General features: G+C 43.9%; 1 protein-coding gene across 1 annotated transcript; it reads left to right on the top strand.

The window, feature by feature from the left end:
• Positions 1–414: 414 nt before the first annotated feature.
• On the top strand, positions 415–19,517 carry nuak1b (NUAK family, SNF1-like kinase, 1b). The gene is made up of 7 exons (XM_018684608.2): positions 415–1,775; positions 6,197–6,317; positions 10,648–10,799; positions 11,983–12,048; positions 12,179–12,298; positions 13,992–14,124; positions 14,961–19,517. Exons 1-7 carry the CDS (start codon positions 1,476–1,478, stop codon positions 16,052–16,054), a joined length of 1,986 nt encoding a protein of 661 aa, XP_018540124.1. The 5' UTR covers positions 415–1,475; the 3' UTR covers positions 16,055–19,517.
• Positions 19,518–19,786: the final 269 nt, after the last annotated feature.

The raw sequence follows: 19,786 nt of genomic DNA, 5'->3' as shown, positions 1-19,786 counted from the left end.
ATGCTTTTAGATAACATGTCGGTTCTGGTATCAGAGGCGTGACGTGTAACACACAAGCTGAGTTGTTCGAGGCCTGTACCACCTTGGAGGCTCTCCCTTTTACGCAGACGTCGATTCAGTTCTGGGTCTACCTTCACTGCCAGCTCAGAGGTGGAATAACAATGCCACCCATTCCATGCTTGTACCTTTTACAGAACAGCAAAGAGGAATAATTATGCATCTTTACCAGCCAGCTTGAACAGGCTGTGTGAAAGGGGCTTTAAATGTTAGACTATTCCTTTAAGGATATGCATGTGCCTCTTGGAGGTTCAAAATAGAGTTCTTCAGAGAGATGGGGATAAGACATTGAAGGGGGGGGGTCACCTCTTGCGCACATGATTCCTGGCTACGCCCCTGAATTCAGCGGCAGTCGTACTGTATCAGAGATGAGAGAGGGGAAGACAGCACAAAGAGGGAAGGGAAGAGAGAAGACAGGGAAAAGAGGAGGTCTGCGTAAACCCCGCCTCCGATCTCGGATCCCCTCGCATTCCTTATTCACAGCCTCTCACGTTTAGGATAGAGAGAGAAAGGGGAGAAACAAGAAGGACACACGAAGAAGAAGGAGAAAGAAGACGAAGAAGAAGAAGAGGGAAGGGGAGCTGCAAAACGACCATGGCAATATCCAAAACGTCTCAGCTTGAGATAGTGTACGATCACAGCGCACCTCTACCACCGTCGACCACGGCACGGAGCATGCAGTCGCACAATAGACAGAGTCCAGATGAATGAGGAGATATTTACCTGGGCCGTGGACAAAATGAGGGTCATCTTCATCCAAAACGCCGGTTTCGTCGCAGCTTTCTCGCCTTTTAGATGTGAGTCGGTGATGTTGGCAGCGTTTAGGATGACAGATAATGTGAACGAGCCAGAATTAACCACAGCCAGATCATGCCAGTCAGTTGAGGAGTGAGGATATCAGACCAATTTATTTAGGCATTTTTCTTTTATTGGAATAGAGCTTGCACATACATTATAGCCAGTATATCATTTTTAAATCGAAAGCGTATTCAGCTTCCGGCATGCAGCCTGCTGTCGAAACCTGAATACATATTTTTATTACAATATTGCCTCTAGAATTATTTTTAATCCAGTGATACAGGACTATGTATCAGGTTATTATAGACCGATAATGTCCTTTTAGACTTTTTGTGTTTAATCCATTAGTAGATTGATTATATAGCGATAAAAACATGAATAGGTAGGAGGAGAAATCTTTTGTTCACTTTGATCAAAGCCAATTGATCAACCAAGACAATCTGGAAATGTTAGTTTCCACGTTATAATATGACTAGCAAGCTACGCGTTATTCCTTGTAATTTATTTATTTATTATTACTATTATTAGGCCTATAAGTATTATATTATCAATTTGTTTTAAGTAGGTATAGTTTGAAATATTTAACAGTGGGAAGGTTGTTAAAACACCTCCCTAGTGAGATGGAAACCGCTTATTTATCGCCCCACCGGGGGGCAACGCGTCCCGAGGCTCAGAAAGGCCAAACCTCAGCGGGCAAACCGGCGGGGGGTGACCTCTCCCGTCCACCTCCATCTCCACCACTACCTGCCGGCAGCTCTCCCGAAGAGATCCCGGCAAGCAGTGATGGACGAAGAAACTCGGGCGTCAAGAAGCACCATCACAAGCATAACCTGAAACACCGCTACGAGCTACTGGAGACGCTGGGAAGAGGCACCTACGGCAAAGTCAAGAAGGCCATCGAGCGGCACTCTGGCAGAGAGGTGAGCCACCTAAGAGACGCTCTAAGCAGCTGTAAACATCTGTCACGATGCTTTTAGTGGGTCCTGGCGCTTCTAATGTATGCATGCTTTTGCAAGGGCCCTTTAAGTTGCCAGTGCAAACAACACTGGTCCCAAAATAAGCGCTTTGTTGCTCTCAGAGGCGTGTGCACGTCCTGCCCCCGCTGGGAATTCCCCCCCGTGCTCAAAAAGGCCCATGGGGCCAGGGAGTTGTGGCTGCGCACGCCTCGTCCTAAGCGGGGCCACACGACCGGATGCTGGAGTGCAAATCCGGCTACTGACTGACTGATGCGACTTCAGTGACCCCAGTGAGCGTCATGAAAAACAGCTAACAGTCCCCCAGAGATACTACTAGGGGCCCACTCACATATTTTTTGTTCAGTATTTATTTAAGTGTTTTAGATCTAGAGTTTGTCCTTTCGGTTCTGTTGTGTTTGACTGTGTGGGAGTGAGTGTGTGAGCATGGGTCATCCAACCACTTTCTGTTTCTTTATGAAAAAAGTTATTGGCTGACTTTGCCACAGTAAACCCACCATCTGCTGTTATGTCCTCGTAGATCTGCACATCACTCCAAAATTTTTCCACGTGTGGCAAAATTTGACCCCCTGTGCCCAACCTGGCAGGACATGAAGAACTTTCCATGTGCAGGGAATGCCAGGGGTGGGGGCGGGGTGATGGGGACTTAGTATAGGTCAACAATGTCCCCTAGTGGTTTCATTGCTCCTTGGCAAACACATGCTTGATAGGGGGACCATAAACCCTCCAGTAGTGCTTGCTCTCTCTTGGCCTGTCCCACTTGGCACCTTGTCCTTTCTTCAGTATGTTTTTCTATTCATTACTGCCATGGCAGCAACTCTAATGTGAAGCGTTTTACTTTCACTATCATTGTATAATTGCACAATGTATGTGGGCTGGACAAGTCAAAGTGTCCATTCTCCTATTGTCTGCAGTACTTCTCTGAGCATAGCATTCAGATTTAGAATGAGAGGTCAGTAAAGTATAGGACTTCCTTAGATCACAGTGTTTTATGTGGGAGTTTGTATATCTTAGGGAAGTCCTTGGAGGAGCAGCGCCTCCGCATACAGAGTACCAACAGAGCATGACTGCCAGTCACCTCACAGGCCACGTGTGTCTGGCACTGCATTGCTAGAGTTTACTTGACCCCTGACCCAGAGGAAGTCCCTTGTGTCCATATGGCAGATGCGACAGCATGGTGAGGCTGTTATGCAATCAACTCAGCTCCCTGTACCATTTCCTGGTTCGTTCCACAAACCAAATGAGAGGAGCAGGGATGCTGTAGCTCGGTGAGGACGTAGACTGAGGGAATTTTGTGCGCACATGTAGAATAAACTGAAGGCACTTGAGGAAGATTGATTAGATGTGGGCACATTCAGTGTGTCAGTGAAAGTGGAACTGAGTGACTGTCTGCTTTAATCTGCAAAGCCATATGTTGCACTGCTTGGCAGCCCAGTGGAAACCCTAACATCACATGAAGTGCAATTGATCATAGAGATCACAGTGGGGATATGTGACACGTGCTCGGACCCATGTGTTTGTGCATGCCTCCAGAAGATGTGTTTGTATACTTGTGAGAGAGACAGAAAGAGACTGTGTGTGTCTTAATGTGTTAATTGCCATCTAGATGACTATAGTGAAAAGGTTGTGGTGACAGGCAGGCCTAAAATGGGCAGTGACACATGAAAGGCCATCCACAGCAGGAAATGAAATTGGAGGGGAAGGTTAATATCCTGTATGGGGGATCCATCACAGACAGGAGGGGGTGGGCAGTTCGCACACAGAGGAGGGAAGCCCAACACCATAACAAGAGAGGGACGGCCTCATTTAAAGGGGTTAGAGAGTCATATTAATATGAGCTTAAAGAACCAGATTACATCACTCCTCAACAATGGATTCACTGGAGAGGTACGCGAGAGGCAAAAACATTGACATTCCTCTGCTATTTGTGGTGCTGTTGATGAGGTATTATGATTCCTGGCTGTGTTTGAGAATATAGTTCTCTGGAAAAGTCCCCCCCCCCTTAACTCTGACTCAGGCACACACACACAGTCAACACAACAGATGATCATGATCTTTAGAAAACGCAGGGACGGGCGAGCTTGTGATGAATACTTCATCTATTTTAATGGCCTGAGAAAGTGCAGGAAGATGTCAGGCTCCACTGAAGCGAAACATGGACTTTCACTTCAAACAAGCTCTGTTGCGAACGTGGGTGGAGGGGGGTGGGGGGAGCAAACGAGGCCGGCCCCCCATACCTGGCAGGGGCCGGCGTGGGCAGCAGTGCAGTGCCTGTTTACCGTGAGTGACAGTAATAGGGATCCACTTAAGGACAAGCGTAGCTGTGTCAGCCAGCCCGGGCCAGCTGGCAAGTGGCTGATCTGCAGTCCTGTTTAATGATCCACATCAGGGTCAGGGCAGGGGAACATGAGGAGATACACAAGAGATACCTGGCTTTGTCTCAAGCCCAATGTGGGAGAGCTGGCTCAGTCAATGAGTTAGCATACAGTGTGGAATTAGGATCATGGCTGTTAAAGATTGATTACTACCCTTTCTGGAGAAAAGACCAATTTTGGCTTTAGCCAGCAGTCATACAGAAACATTTCACTTCCCATTTGTGTGAAACCTTTCTAGGTCATTTCTCAATTGTTGTCCAAAATTAATGAATTCCTACATTAAATCCAGGATGACTTTCATTCTACCTCACTGCTAAACACCAAAAATGTTACTCACATTTTGGGGAAAACATCAGTGTTAAGACACAAACAATTTTTACCAATTATGAACACAGCAAGTGGACCCCCCTGGACCCTGGCTTGTTTATTATGGTATCATTTCTTTAAATTCTATGTAATCAAGCCACACTGTGGAAGGGAGCTATTCCGGTTTGGGGTTATTTTTATTGATGTACACGGTAATTAGCTTGGCACTCGCTACTGCCTGTGGTTTCTGCTGCATGGAATAAAGCTGGGCTCCTCAGAAAACACAGCTTAGCTAGGAGAGGACAAAAGTTTAAACTAACAGAATTTAGACCGAACAGACTCTATACAGCCCGGATCAAAGCAAACCCAGGATTCAATCCAGAATGTTTAGGCTACAATTATAGTGACATGTGCTAGACTGTGTACTCCCGAAAGGTTTATTTGGAGAAGGCCGCTAACCTCTCATTTAAGGAGTGCATAGGCTAGAGGTTTGAATGCATCCAGTTGCGGTTGATTCTTACCCTGGTGGCATTGCCATGGCAGTGAAAGATTGTCAAATCAAGTGTATTTGTTGAATCTCCTGTAGCAGACCAACCGTTGGCAAGGCAAGCAGACTGAATCATTTCCTCAACCCCTGCTCACTCTCCTCATTTCTCCATAAAACTCCCAGCAGGCCAGATTTCTATTTGAAAAGTAGGCCATTAGCTGTTCTTAATCAGAATGACTAAAAATAAGAGAGCAGTTAGTGATTTAATGTTCTCTGAAGGACTTTTTGACAGTGGAGGAAACACAGGCTGATATCTGATTTATGGAGGAGCACTCTGACCTCGAGGCCTCCCTGTCTTCCTCCAGACATCACAAACATTTAACACATCGCTTTCCTCTTTTTCATGACATCAACACATCATGACATCATGGTTCACACTTGACACTTGACACTGGTAAACATTTTACCTGTTCAACATGCTGACATTTGAACAGGTACATGCAGAATCTTGTTTTCTAACTTCAGCTGCACCCAGGAAGACCGTTGCTAAGAAAACCCCCATGTTTCACCATGTACATCTGCCTCCTGATCTCTCTGTTAGAGGAGGGCTGGGGGCTCGGATCATAGGTCCCAGCCCAAACACTGACTAATGCCTGGTTAAATGTAGGCTCTTGCCCTGAAAAACTACAAAGCAGGCCTCCATTACAGCACAGTGTGTCAGGCTGTTTTTCTCTCCTTTATTTTGCTTCATACAGAAAGGAGGCTGAGTAAATTACATAGTGTGAGACTAAGATGATACCTCTACTTGCTTGACTCATCAGGCTGTTATGTCAGCAGGGCTTAGTGATAAGGTCAAAGGTTGCTACACAAGCCCTATAGGACCCCTGAGAGGGGAGGTAAATGAGTACACAGAGTTTATTAGAGAAAGGGACAAAGCAATAGGCTACATACTGAGCTGGCCCACATGTCTGTACTGTCACAGACAGACATCACATGGTGTGCAGTATGTACATTTTAAAGTTCACTGATAAGATAATGAACGGGAAATGAACTGTTTTTTTTTTTTTCATTTAACTTCCTTATGTTTATGTAACCAGTATAAGTGAAACAAGGAAAATGTGTTTTAAGCTGTTACACATGATACACCTAAGCTATCAAATACTTTGAAATCTAATCAAAGTGTCTCCTTATGTTTCCAGGTGGCTATCAAGTCCATTCGGAAGGAGAAGATCAAGGATGAGCAGGACATGGTTCACATTCGCCGAGAGATTGAGATCATGTCATCCCTCCGCCACCCACACATCATCTCTATATATGAAGGTGAGGGTTCTCCTGCGTGTCTGTCATTACACGCGCACACACATGACAAATCACACACATTTGTTTAACTGGAACACGCATAAACAAAAACACACATGTCCAAAATTCACCTCCTCCCACAGCTCATTCAGCACTCGTGGCTAAGCTGCAGGATTGTCATGTTATGACATGCAGATGTCATAATAAGACCTGGACTACAGCTCTGGGATGTTATTCATCTTCTCTCCTCTGTCTGGCCGCCTGGGCCAGTAAAAGTCTGGATGGCTTTGAATGCATGTGTGTGTGTGCGCACGTGTGTGTTGAAAGTTTGTGTGTATAAGAGGGGTGGTATTCTAAGGGATTGCCTCTCCCACATCTAAGAGGTCTCATCCCTTGTCTTCTCTGGTCTTGATCTCAGGGCCAGACATCTGCTGATACTTAGAGACAACTGCAGCTGGGAACCAGACTGTACTTGTGCATGTGTGTGTGTCTGAATATGTGCGAGTCTGTGTGTGTGTGTGTGTGTGTGTGTATGTGTGTATATAGCAAGGGAGACACTGGATTGACCCCAGTCACCCAGGCCTGCACCCTATCTGACTTTGGTCCAGTGCTATGCGGAGGGAGGAAAGGCCTTAAGCTCTCCCTGGAGCAACGTCAACATATATCTACCCCAGGAAGCAACTCTCTAAATATCAAAGCCAGGCTTAAACAGCACATATATTCACTCTTTGGGACTTTTTTTTTAATATGAGCCCTTTTGAATGACCTTAACCTTACTGGAAGAAAACATAGATTAGAATTAATGGTGAGCGTAAAGGCTGAACAATTCCCACTGTACTCTTTCAACATATCGCTTGCAATTAATCATGTCTCATAATGTAGTCTGGGCCTATGTGCAGGCAATTAAAGTCACAAGGCGCTGTAGTGTGAGTTGGTTTTCATATGATTTGTGACTTGTGACTATTTTTATGCCTATGTCAACAAAGCAACACTTTCTATGCCCTTTTCAGGATAGCTGCCCCAGCACAATGGCAACCGGTTGTGTGCCACTGCCCAAACAGGCTTACCCACTGTCCTTTGTTCAGTTTCAAAGTCCCCAGGTCGTTATCAGCAATGTGAATATGTGACAAACATCGCTATTTGTCATGGGAACGTGCCAGTAGTCAGCTGGAGGGCTGAAGTGCAGCCGGGTTTAATGCGTTTTTGTAGGGAGAATGATTAAAAGAACACTCAGTTTTATAAACTCTGAGGAGCCTGTATGGTGTTCCTATGTGTGCTGCCTTCCCTTTATAAGGCAGCATACTCCGCCAACATACTCAACCAGACTCATTGCTCTCACTCTTTGGTGTTTCTCCTCAAACCCAGCGTTTACTGTTGTGGCCTGGCCTCCACCCAGCCTCACTTTAGAGACATATAGGAGGCCCAGAGATTTGTGTATCCGGCAACACCCTCTTCAACAGCCCCTGCTAACTGCCTTGTGTGAAGCAAAGCTGAACCAGATGTGTGTGTGAAGATTGATTTTTACCACTCCCTCACATTCTGCATCCATCAGCATGCTGTGAGGGGCATTTAAAAGCGGATTTTGCTCTTCGCTCCTCAGGCATAACTATGTACTCTAGTGCTCCCCTTTTAAAAGAAATAGTCAACCCCGAAGAATGCTGTGAGTGCACAAATTGATACATCCCAGTAAAATGTTACTAGCATGCCCATGTTTGTAGAGATGGATGATTTAGTAGAACTAAGCCTGACAAGGCAGAGACAAGCTAAAGGGATAGTTTGACGTCTTTTTTGAGAGTTTAATGACAAGACTGATACCACTCTCTTATCTTCACAGTAAATATGACAAGAGCAGCTGATTAGCTCAGCTGAACCATTTTTTGGAGTCTGATACATGACACTGCAATACCAGAACTTGTTTTTATTGTTTTTCTTTATTTTTTGTACAGATTAAACAAACAATATATAACATAATAAGTGAGCTTTAATGGCACTGTAAGATTTAGTTACTTTGGGAAAGAACCAGGCTAGCTGTTCCTCTGTATCCAGACTTTATGCTAAGATAAGCTAACTGGTTGCTGGCTGTATCTTCATATTTACTAAACAGATATCAGACTGTTACTAATCTTTTCATCTAATTCTTAATTAATAAACATAGTGTGTTTACCAAAGAGGTGAACTATTCCTTTAGGAGTAAAAAGGGAAAGGGGGAGGACATATTACATTAGTACATTCAGCCTTCTGTGATTGAAAAGCCACAGCTTTTATTGCATTTATTATACTTCATTCTCTAAAGGTGACATACACTTAGATAGTACCTAAAGGTCTCAAGATCTTTTGTTATGGAACCTTAAGTCATGTGAATAAGATTAGTTCTGGGGGGGAAATATTACTTAAGCATTGAAATACATAAAACCCAAAAAGTATATAGGTATAAATGTTTGTCTGTTTATTGTCTGTGTCGGTGGTATTCCAAGACTCTTCTGTATCACACTTATACACTTGTAACAGCAGTCTATCATCACTGCAGTCAATAGGACAATAGGTGCTAATTAGTTAGATGTGAGGGCCTGACCTGTGAACAAAGCCCAGTGAGTGACAGCAAGGCTGTAGTGGTGGCTAGTGTACCCAACGGGCTGTAACAAACCCAAGTTATGTAAGCCAGGTAATTACTTCAACACCAGGGGTCAGAGGTAAATGGGAGGGCAAGCTGAGAGTTGGCTCTCCAAGCACAACCTCACCACAGATCACTGCGAATGTCACCCCAGGTCACCACTCTGTCCACCAATCAGGAGCTGGATCAAGGCTGCTCTCCCAGGTGCTTGGCTTACATCCTGTCTGTTACTTCCCCAAGCAGCCAGACAGTCACAATCAGGGAGCATTACCATCACTCAGCAACTGTGTGTTTTTGTAGAGGATTATATCTTTAAAAGGACCCTGGTAAGAGGGAGGAGGAGGTGGGGTGGTGAAGAAAGTGGTGTGACAAACTATGAAGGTGCTCACTCAAGGGTGCAGAAAGCAGAGGCCCTCACCCCCGGTGACCCTGCTGTGTGGGAAAATCAACCCACACAATGCGGAGCAACATGGCTGACTGTGTTGTTGTCATCTCCTCAGTATTCCCTTGGTCTTTTTCTCTCTCCTTCTCTCTCTGCCTAACCATTTTCATTCCCTTCATGCCAAGGCGCTGGGAGAGAAGTAAGTTGCCAAGCTGAAATTATACACCAGAAGGCTAAATACTGACACAGAATGATATGTTTGGTGAGCTGCACTTGGACAGTAATTCGGTACAGTAATAAAACTGTAATAACATTGCTTTCCCCAGTCACCAGATGTGTAACAAGTCACCATTTTAACTCAAGTGATACTGTTAGACACAAAAATATATATCAATCATGTTGTTGTAAATTATCTTATCCTTATTTATTATTGATTTGTTTTGAACATGTAAAGTCAATGTCTGTCAGGCGTGAAAGCTAGCTTGAATTTTTAAAAAAGAGCACCTACTTTTCACAGTAGATGCAATGTATTGTCACTACTTTAATGAGCAAACATGATCAAGATGGAAGAACAAGATGGACAAGAAAATGACTTGGTTTCTGTTATCATTCGCCCACAGATATACATGAGACATCTTCATGTTATTTTAAGTAATCTTAAAATAACATGAAGATGTTGTTAGCTGTGTTGAGTCAAGTATTACTAATAAGTAATGGGTTGTTCTTCCTGATTAATAATCAGCCCAGTCCTGCTGCCAAAAGGGGAAGTTCCACTGTAAACTGCCACAATAAACTGTTGTTGTAATTTATGCGATAAGTTTCCCATCAGGCGGACATTCAGTATGGCGGTTAGGAATGTGGGAGTCGTGTTGTGAAATGTGGTGACATGATGCGAAGTTAAAATGGGATGTGTTGAGGGCTTCTCTTGACGCTGTGGTGGCTCCTCGGTGACGCTAACTCTTTCTCTCCTAGTCCTGGTTCCTGTGTTATCATTGTGTTCACTGGTCTCCACTCGCTCTGGTCTCTGAGGAGTGGGCTTGATTGAGTTAACAGCCCCTCCCAGCAATGTTGCGAAGGAGCCAGACACATGAGGTGGGGTTTGGGTGATGTAACCCTGGGAGAAGTGTAGAGATGTAATGTGCTCCTCTGGAATTTGGATTCCTGTTCCAAAACTAAAGGGGGATGAACTGCTTTACTTTGTATTTTACATAACAATGTCCATTCGTGATTTTAACATGACAGAATGAACCTCGAATGACTTTAAAAGTAGTCCTCCCACCTCTCCTGCTGGTAATACAGATGTATTTTCCTGAAAGTAAATATTAATGGACTCCAATTGTTTTCTTATCATTTCTCAGTGTTTGAGAACAAGGACAAGATTGTGATTGTGATGGAGTACGCCAGCAAGGGCGAGCTGTATGACTACATCAGCGAGCGCCGGCGCCTGAGCGAGCGAGAGACGCGACACTTCTTCAGACAGATAGTCTCCGCCGTGCACCACTGCCACAAGGTGAGAAAACCCATACCATACTATACATAGCGAAAAACATGCACATTCATTTTCTGGTCACTTTAAATCTCTCTTTGCCTCTCTCGCTCACATCCAGACTTTGTTTTCCAGGCTTATTGTAACATTAACCATGCACCTCCACAGTCAGCCATATAGCCAGTTAATCTGCAAGGCCTACACAGTATGCTTTTCTTGGCACACCAGTGTTAGGGAGTCATCTGTTTCTGAGTGAAGATGGAACGCAGGCCAGTTTAATTCAGGCTCTGATGTGCACCACAGTGCGCCAAACAAGTCTTAATTCTGGCCTCATCTGTTGACACACTGATGGATGTCCCAAGATACCCCTGAGGCTTTTCCCCAGAGATTTAGCTCCAGCCACACCCATGTCAACCCCTGTTCCACACCTCACTAACTCCCATCAAAACCCCAAGGTCCCAGGGCTTGTTTGGATGGGCTCCCCTCTTGTCATACTCTTCCCAGCTGGAGATAGAGATTAAGTCATGCTCCTCAGATAGGAGAGTCCCAGACAGCCATGAATGATGAATCATCACTACCATGCACAACCTCCCGCCGGGTGGGGTGGTGTGAGTCACTGACACAACAAGCAAGCAACCATTTCTTCATTGTATCCACCAATCAGGGTCATGTGAACATGAGCTCTCTGCCAGGCAATAACCAATGGGAGATGCCATGCGGAGCGCAACCCTGGTGGTGGTGGTGGTGGTGGTGGTGTGTGTGTGTGTGTGTGTGTGTGTGTGGGGAGGTGAAGTCACTCCTCCACATCTGAGCTGGGTTCTGTCTGTCTGCATACCACATGCCTGGGTTTTTTTTAAAAAAAACCCCAGGCATTAACACCATAGTTGTTTTTTAATCCAAAGATGTTGTGAGAACATCATTCATAGGGGTGGTAATTACAGGCTCATGTTTATGTGACACATGTGAGTCGATTTAAAAAAAGAAAATCACAGCAGATGTCAGCATAAAGACCCCAGAAGGGACAAGACCAATTAAAGAGAACTAGACCAACAGGCTGCCTTGATTTCCCCCGAGAACCGCAAGCTAGCTTTGTCAGAGTAAATCATCTATTACTACAAAGGACTGTTTAATACTTGGATCCATCTCTCATGAATAATACATTGATAGATACATCAATCATTACTGTGTTTTTCTCTTTGTCTTCCAGAATGGAGTGGTGCACAGGGATCTGAAACTGGAAAATGTGCTACTGGATGAAAACTGTAATATTAAGGTGAGCTTACCCCTTGATCTGTGATGCGTTACCTATTGGACTATAATACCTTACCTCGAATGATCTTTGTATGAGGGATTAACAGTCTTGTGGCTAGTGTAAAACTCACACGTAACCCCTGTTTCCACAGATTGCTGACTTCGGGTTGTCAAACCTCTACCACAAGGACAAGCTGCTGCAAACCTTCTGTGGCAGCCCACTCTACGCCTCACCAGAGATTGTCAATGGGAGACCATACCGTGGCCCAGAGGTGAGGCCCACTGAACCAAACAATGACCGTGACCAAAACCCCAGCTGTCTGTGTGTGAACTTAATTTCTACAACATGATTTTCATCATCATCGCTACTTGAATTTGATGTAAACCCCCTGTATCTCTCACTTTATATAACTTTCACCATTGTTATCTCACTTGTGATTATCATCATCACATAGGCCGTACACAAAATGGTGCGTAGGCTTTATTTTCTGCTTCTTTGATGGGATTACTGTTAGTTTCCAGTCAAGGGGAGGTCTCTCTTGCAACTCCACAGTGGGTCAGCTCAGATACTGTCTGCATCCCTCCCCAGTCCTCCCCTTCATACAGTGTCTGGTTCCTTTGAAGTGAACAACTGGAGGATAATTTTTGCTTGCTGTCTTTTCAGCTTAATGGGATAGAAATGAGTTCCACAGCCTCAAAAAGGCGCTCATGGTCAAAGTTGAATAGTTTTGGTGAAAGAAAGAGTGAAAATGTCTCCCCAAAGCCACTTATCTGGCAATTCCAGAGTCATTCCAAAGGGCGTTGTCGCTGAAATTGCATCAGTTTCATAAAACAAAGCAGTGGAGGGGGAAAAAAGTTGCATTTTTAGATATTCAAGTCCAACCGTTCAATTTAGCGTAATTCACTATAATTTACTCGAGAGTGCTAAAAACTACAGCAGTCCGATTGCAATCGAAATTACAGAACCCCAGTTGGGGTGAGGCCACAAATTACAGCAAACACAGGCAACGAAAATAGAACACAACAATAGTGCGTGCCCTGTCTCGCCCTCGGGAATGGACCAATGGCAACAGGAGAGTGAAACATTCTTGATGTGGGTTTGATGAGAGTTAGAGGAAGTACACCAGCTCCTTAACTGGTCCTATCTGATTTCCTCTTCCTAGTGTGTCTCAAAGCTTCAGCCACCGCCATCAGAAGCACATTCCTTATGGCTTCTCATCCTCCCCTAACCACAGTCAACACACACACATTTCCCTCTCTGCCACACACTCTCTCACACACACACTGAGACAGGTCATCTGGTGATCAGTGAATGGCGGTGTATCTCCAGTGAGTCTTCAGAGGTTCAGGGTATCACGACTCTGCCATCTCTGCTGGACTCATTACCCCCTTCCACTCCCACCACTCATGCCCCAGACACAAGGTCTTATGTAACTGCCTACTTAGAAAGCCACATTGCATTAGGTTGGTGGTCGGAAAGTGCTTGCTTCTGCCTGACAGAGCAGGAGAGAATTGGGGGGGGGGTTATCTTTGTGGAAGCAAGCCATCTCCCACCAGAGCACTGACATTTGTCATTATTTCTATGAAAGACCCTGGAGAAGCACCGCAGCATCAAAGGCCCTTAAACAGAGATTGTCTTGCGTGATGTTAGTGAGACAAAGTGACTGGAGTGCTTATTAATGTCAAAGTAAAGTCAAGAACATAACTCATAACTCTGCTCTGATGTTGAGTAGAGCTGAGGTCATTTCACAACATTCATCATTCATTTTAATGTAATTAATCACAAATCAAAATAAGCCTGGGAAGACTGTATTTTCATTACGTAACTCCAGATCTAATACACCTCAACCTCAACTTTCTGTATTACTGGCTTGCTGCCCATAGTTTATACATGTCATGAATCAGGCAGTGTGTGCGCATATGACTGAATGAACAAGCTTGTAACCAGGTTTTCTTTTTCACCAGGTGGACAGCTGGGCTCTGGGGGTACTGTTGTATACCCTGGTCTACGGGACCATGCCATTCGATGGGGGAGACCACAAGAACCTCATTCGCCAGATTAGCAACGGCGAGTACAAAGAGCCCACTCAGTCCTCAGGTACTGCACAAACTTTTGCCTCTGTTTGCATTTCTCCCAGGGTTTTTTCCATGATATGAAAACACACCTGCCCTTTATAAAACAATATCATAAACTATACTTGGCAAATCTACTTCAGCTGGAATTCCAGAAAATACTCGAAAGCCTTTGAGTTGTTGGTCCATAAACTGTTGAATGGAATATGGATCAGAGTGCTCGTGCACATATAGTAGAATCTGCACAATCCAGTACATAAAATACTCAATGCCCTTTCTGTCCAGACAGTATAAAGAAACTCTAATATCAGCAAAGCTAAAAACCTACTACTTTTCTTTTAAACACACGTTAATTCTTTTTTGATTAATCATGTGTCTAACTGCTAAAACACTAGATTACTAGGAGACTGTACAGTATAAAGTGGAATGCAGGACCGACATATAAAGATCATTTTCTATTAAGAACAGACCAATTGGAAAATAATTTTGTTTTCAAGCTATTATTATTCAGTTCTGAATGTTGCTAAACCGCCAGAGACACCCAGATGGTGTGAATTTAGTCATTCAGTCTGTCATGTGTTGTGATACTAAACTGAGGATGCATTGTTGTGGTTTACACTGAGCAATGAAAAATAATTATGAAAAACATTTAATGATTAATACTTTTAGTAAGGGTGTAAAAACACCACAGCCTCTAAATTGAATAATTATGAATAATTATGAATAATTACTCACATCCCACCTTTCATTTTGGTACTATGTAATAGCATACAGTACACTGTTATCAAATACACAGGATTTTGAAGTGGTGTGTGTAGTATGAGACAGCTTATAGATGGGTCCTGCTCTGTTTCCTGTTAGATGCCCGTGGACTGATCCGCTGGATGTTGATGGTGAACCCTGAGCGCCGGGCCACAGTGGAGGACATAGCCAATCACTGGTGGGTAAACTGGGGCTGGAAGAACAGTGTGTGTGACTGCGAGACCCAACGTGACCACGGAGGCTCGCCTATGCTGGCCCGCTTCATCGACTGGCAGAACCGCACTGAGCCACGTGGTTCTGGAGCCAAAGCTGCAGCCATGCCCCAGCTGCTGCGCCAGAGGCCCAAAAAGTCCAAGAAGGAAAATCTTGAGGCAGGACAGACCCACTGTGGAGTGGAGGACAAGCCAGGTCTGAAGAGACCCAAGGGGATCCTGAAGACCAGGGTCACAGAGGAGCAGCAGTCTGCAAGTCTGGAAGAAGTGGAATTGGGCCAGGCCGCACTGCCTCAACAAGCTGAAGGGGGAGAGGAGGCCTCAAGTCCAGATCGAGAAGAAGAGGAGCCGACTCTGGGAGGAGGCTCGCCAGCCAAGATGGTGCCCTCTCTACCCAAGAAAGGCATCTTGAAGAACAATCAACAGCGGGAATCAGGGTACTACTCCTCCCCAGAACGCAGTGAGTCCTCTGAGCTTTTAGGTGGTGCCAGTATGTCTCTACTAGCCACCTCCCCGCCCAAGAGAGCAATGGGAAGAAAAGGCATCTTGAAGCGAAACGGCAAGTACTCCACCTACAGCGGGCCTCCCTCAGCAGCAGCAGTGGCCGGGGTTCTTGGTGAGCCTCCTCCATCAACTGACTCTGGTCTGTCCCGCAGTCAGAGTCGGCCCTCCAGCATAGTCGGGGAGGACAGCTCGGTCCTGTCCCTCTCGCCCAGCTCCCTGAGCGGGGCCGAGTGGCATCCCTCCACCCCTCACCTCCGCCCAAACATCAGGGCCTGCGTCTCTGCTGAAAACCTGCTGCAGCTCGCCAACTTCAAGGGCTTCCAGGCAGCCCCGCCGCTCCAGGGACCCAAGTTCAGTCGCGGCCCCAAAACGAAAGGCTCCCCGGGGGACAATGGCAGCTTCTCCTTGCTGGGGGACCTGGAGGACATGACTCAGGTGTACCAGCAAGCTCTGGACATCAGCAGCAACCTCACCTAACAGATGGGTGGCAGAGAGAGAAGAGGCAGAGGGAATTAAACCTGACTGTGTGTGAGTATGTGTGTGCACAGATGTATATGGGTGGCATTAACGACCAGTGTGTTACTGGGATACACCTTTTTGGAAGTTGTGGCTTTTCAAACGGGACTGAAATCTTGATGGAAATGATAAATATATATCTACGCACACACCTCCACACACAGATGTACACACTTAGGTGCACTTCTCCGGCCAGAGGAAATTCAGTTAGGGTTTTGTGAACAGGAGAGAAGAAGGAGCTGGCACGAGAGAATGCCACCCAGTCTGCTTTCTTGACCCGCCCATAGACTTTGCTGTGTTCAACATGTTTACATATTCAGCAAGAAGGCAAGTTAGAATCACAAACGCAGCAACCAGAAACTGGTTGGCTCTCCTTGTACACCACCCATTTTGAGTTTGAGTTTACAAAAGCACCTTAAAACTCACACAGAGCACATGCTTTTGTGATCTTTACTTCCTTTAAAAAAAGAAACAAACCAGGGTCTTGTTCCAAAAATAACTGACATTGCTGATTATTTATTAATATTTTTCGTAGCTTTTAGTTTTAAGTGCAAAACTGGTGGGCGCTGGCTGTTACTGGAAGAGTCCAAAGCTCCTTGTCTCCAACTCTTTGTGTGGAACTGACATATATAATTATGTTGCTCAGTGATGAGAAACATATATATACTCAGCATATATAACTACGTCTGCGCATGTAAAACACGCAGGCAATTATACCTTCATAAAAGCGTATGTCCTATATATGTGTATGATACTAGGGAATATGTAGGAAGTGCCTTTTTTGATTCATAATAAAAAATTATGTATGTCATTTCCTTAAAGTGGAGGGAAAAGCCAGGCCAACCTGTCACCAGTTGTGCTTTTAAAAAAAAAAAAAAAAAAAAAATTTGATGTGAATGTGGAGAGACCCAGGGCCTTTAGCAGCACAGCTGACTAGCTTTACTTGTTGTGGGGTTCAAAGGTCAGCCTGAGACAGTTGAGATCAAACAGTCTGGCCATCTTCTCCCACCATTCGTTCCACAAGCAGAATCACATACAGATATGCCAACATCTACAGGCAGCCTCGCAAAGACCTCCTCTGTGTTCTTTGTCAGTGTTTAAGCCCACAGTTTGGCTTGTCAGCAGTTTAGGTGGCTTGGTTGAACACAGATTTGCTGGCAGCACCAGAAGTCTGGAGGGACTCACCTAGTGGGACATTTAGTGAAGGGAGATGGCGCAGACACCATCTCACAGTCCTGGAATGTGCCTGGCTCTTTTAACCTTGTTGTTTCACATTTACGGGGCTACCTGATAAAATAAGCTCCTTGGTGAGAGATTGTTTTGTTTTTGTTTTTTTTAAACCTAAGACAAGTAAGGTGTTTTCCATTGTCAAACTGGTTAATATTTTACCCAAAGCTCTTCAAAAGAGCTTAGTAAGGGGGTTTGTTTTAGCCTGCTGATGACACAGCAAATTCCTCAGACAAAGGCTGAAGACGTGTTGGTGCTAGAGATCCCTATCAGCCCCAGCCCGACTCAGCACAGGTGGGATCTGCGGTCCGCGCTGAACCCTCCAGCTGTGTACACTAGTTCATTATTCCAACCGAGCACAATTAGCCAGCTATTGTTTTCATTTGTGAGTAAGAGAGAGGCAGCGCATAGAGATTTATAGCTAGAGGGAGAAGAAAAGTGTGAAAAGAAGAGTGTGATACATGTAACAGTGCTGAGGTTAGAGAGGACTTTCCTGTAAAAACCTGGAAAGGTCAAGGAGTTAGATTCAGTTTTTTTGGAAGGAATTGTAATGTAGATTAGTGAAAGTAAAGAAAGTGAGTAGAAAGAGTAGATGGAAAGTTTTTCTTTTATACCAAAGATGTGATGAAGCTTTGACATGAGTCATGGATGGATAAGCTGCAATGGATAGGCTGCAGAATAATAAGAGCCCTTTAGATTTTTCTTTGACGTGGGAATCCCCATTGGTGAATGAAATCATCCCCACACTGGCTTTAGTTCACGTTTGTTTTATTTTTTTTTTTTCTTCCTCTTTTGGGCTTTTTATTTGTGATGCTGGAGGCTGTTGATACAGCTTGTCTTGAGGGTCAGTGTGTGACTTTATGGCCTTAAAGAGTGTGTTACACTTTTCAACAGCAGCGAAAAAGTAGGGAAACGGTCACTGACATCATCCAAAATATCAAATGATGTGGATGGAAAACCATGCAGTAGATGACCCCCGAGGAAAAAGATCACATGTTGAATGTTTTCAGTGGTCCGCTCGTGTGAAGGAAAGGTCCTGGGTATTGATTCAGATGAAAGACCCGTTGCGTATTATATTGCATTTTATTGCCTTTTGTATTGCATTTTATTGTCAACTGGATTTACAGTGAGAAAATTATACTATGTTAGTATTTTGTTTTATTATGCTTCTGTTTTTGATTTTCCAAAATATAAGAAACTTTATATTGCTTTATGTTATGGCAGATAATACTTCCTTCCTCGAAGTATTCAAATTTCTCTCCAAAAACAAACAAACCTGATCTGAAATTGGTGTAATTTCCTCCCCTGTTCTCCTGTAGGTTAGAGAGGCCCAGTAACAACCTCTCAATGGCAAAAAAACAACTTTTACAAATTAAAATATGAATTGGAATAGGGCAAACTGCAAGCATATGTACTAATGTATTAACAGCTGACCCTATGAAAATTGAATTCCAACCTCCACTAAAGCATGGGAGATCCAAAAAGTTCAAACTGCTGGAATAACACCAGGAGAAAAAGGAAATAAAGCAATGGAAAGAATCTGATGATGAAACTTTAACTCTGCCAAACTGGAAATAACTGGTGCATATCTGTTAGTTAGCAGAAAGTCTAATCATAGGAAAACTTGACTGGATATTGTTATGACAATAATAATAAATTAGTATTATTATGTTATTTAAGTATTATTTTCGTTATGGCTCATTACTATGGATGGCTTTTGCCACAGTTTTTGGTTTTATTTTTAATTTTTTTTTGTCTGTTGGTGATCCTGGACTGCCAAGGTGGATTAAGTTGTGTGCCTTTGGTATCTTTTATGACCTTTTTTTTTCTTTATTTTTTTTTCTTTTTGATAATGAAAATTATTATCAATGTGTTTTTATACTTGTATTTATTGGTGATCAAGCCATTTAATTTGTTGTCAAGAGTGCTCCATGTTCATGCTTTGGCCTGCTTTGAACAGTGTGTAGTGTTCAGAACATACTGCACACAAAAAATATCATGTATGTTCTTTCAAAATAGAGTGGTATCATCTCATCATGAAGGCAGTGGTCAAGTGTGTATTTTTAATATTAACAAATCAATAAGAGTCCCACAAATCTTGTAAAATGTCTTAATACATCAATTTTGGGTGTATTTCTACTCAACGCAATGCCTCTGTAGTACTGTATCAACTCAAATAAATGGATCTTGAAAGTTACATGTGCTTGTTTTGTTGTTTTGTGTTGGCCTTTTGCTCTACAGCTTTATAAGTTTAGGTAAGTTGAGTAACATTAAACTTTAAATAGGACATTCCCTTAAAGTGGGCAAGGAAAAAACTCTAGTAAATACAGGCATAAATGAGTCTCAGGGGGAATCACTACTGAAGTATATGACATTCACATCAAACACCCCATCCCACACAAAAAATAGGCCACTAGGTCAAGATTTCTGTCTCTCACAGACTACTAGCTACTTTCCTTTTCATTT

This window comes from Lates calcarifer, linkage group LG10, assembly GCF_001640805.2.
Source record: "Lates calcarifer isolate ASB-BC8 linkage group LG10, TLL_Latcal_v3, whole genome shotgun sequence".
Taxonomy (NCBI): domain Eukaryota; kingdom Metazoa; phylum Chordata; class Actinopteri; family Centropomidae; genus Lates; species Lates calcarifer.
Note: the sequence above shows the minus strand (reverse complement) of the source record. Positions and strands in the feature narration are given on the sequence as shown.

Excerpts from the sequence above, each read along its gene's own strand:
- nuak1b (XM_018684608.2), top strand. The coding sequence starts at position 1,476 with ATGGAAACCGCTTATTTATCGCCCCACCGGGGGGCAACGCGTCCCGAG. Across the intron at positions 6,318-10,647 it reads CATCATCTCTATATATGAAG|TGTTTGAGAACAAGGACAAG; the intron begins GTGAGGGTTCTC and ends ATCATTTCTCAG. Across the intron at positions 10,800-11,982 it reads CCGTGCACCACTGCCACAAG|AATGGAGTGGTGCACAGGGA; the intron begins GTGAGAAAACCC and ends TTTGTCTTCCAG.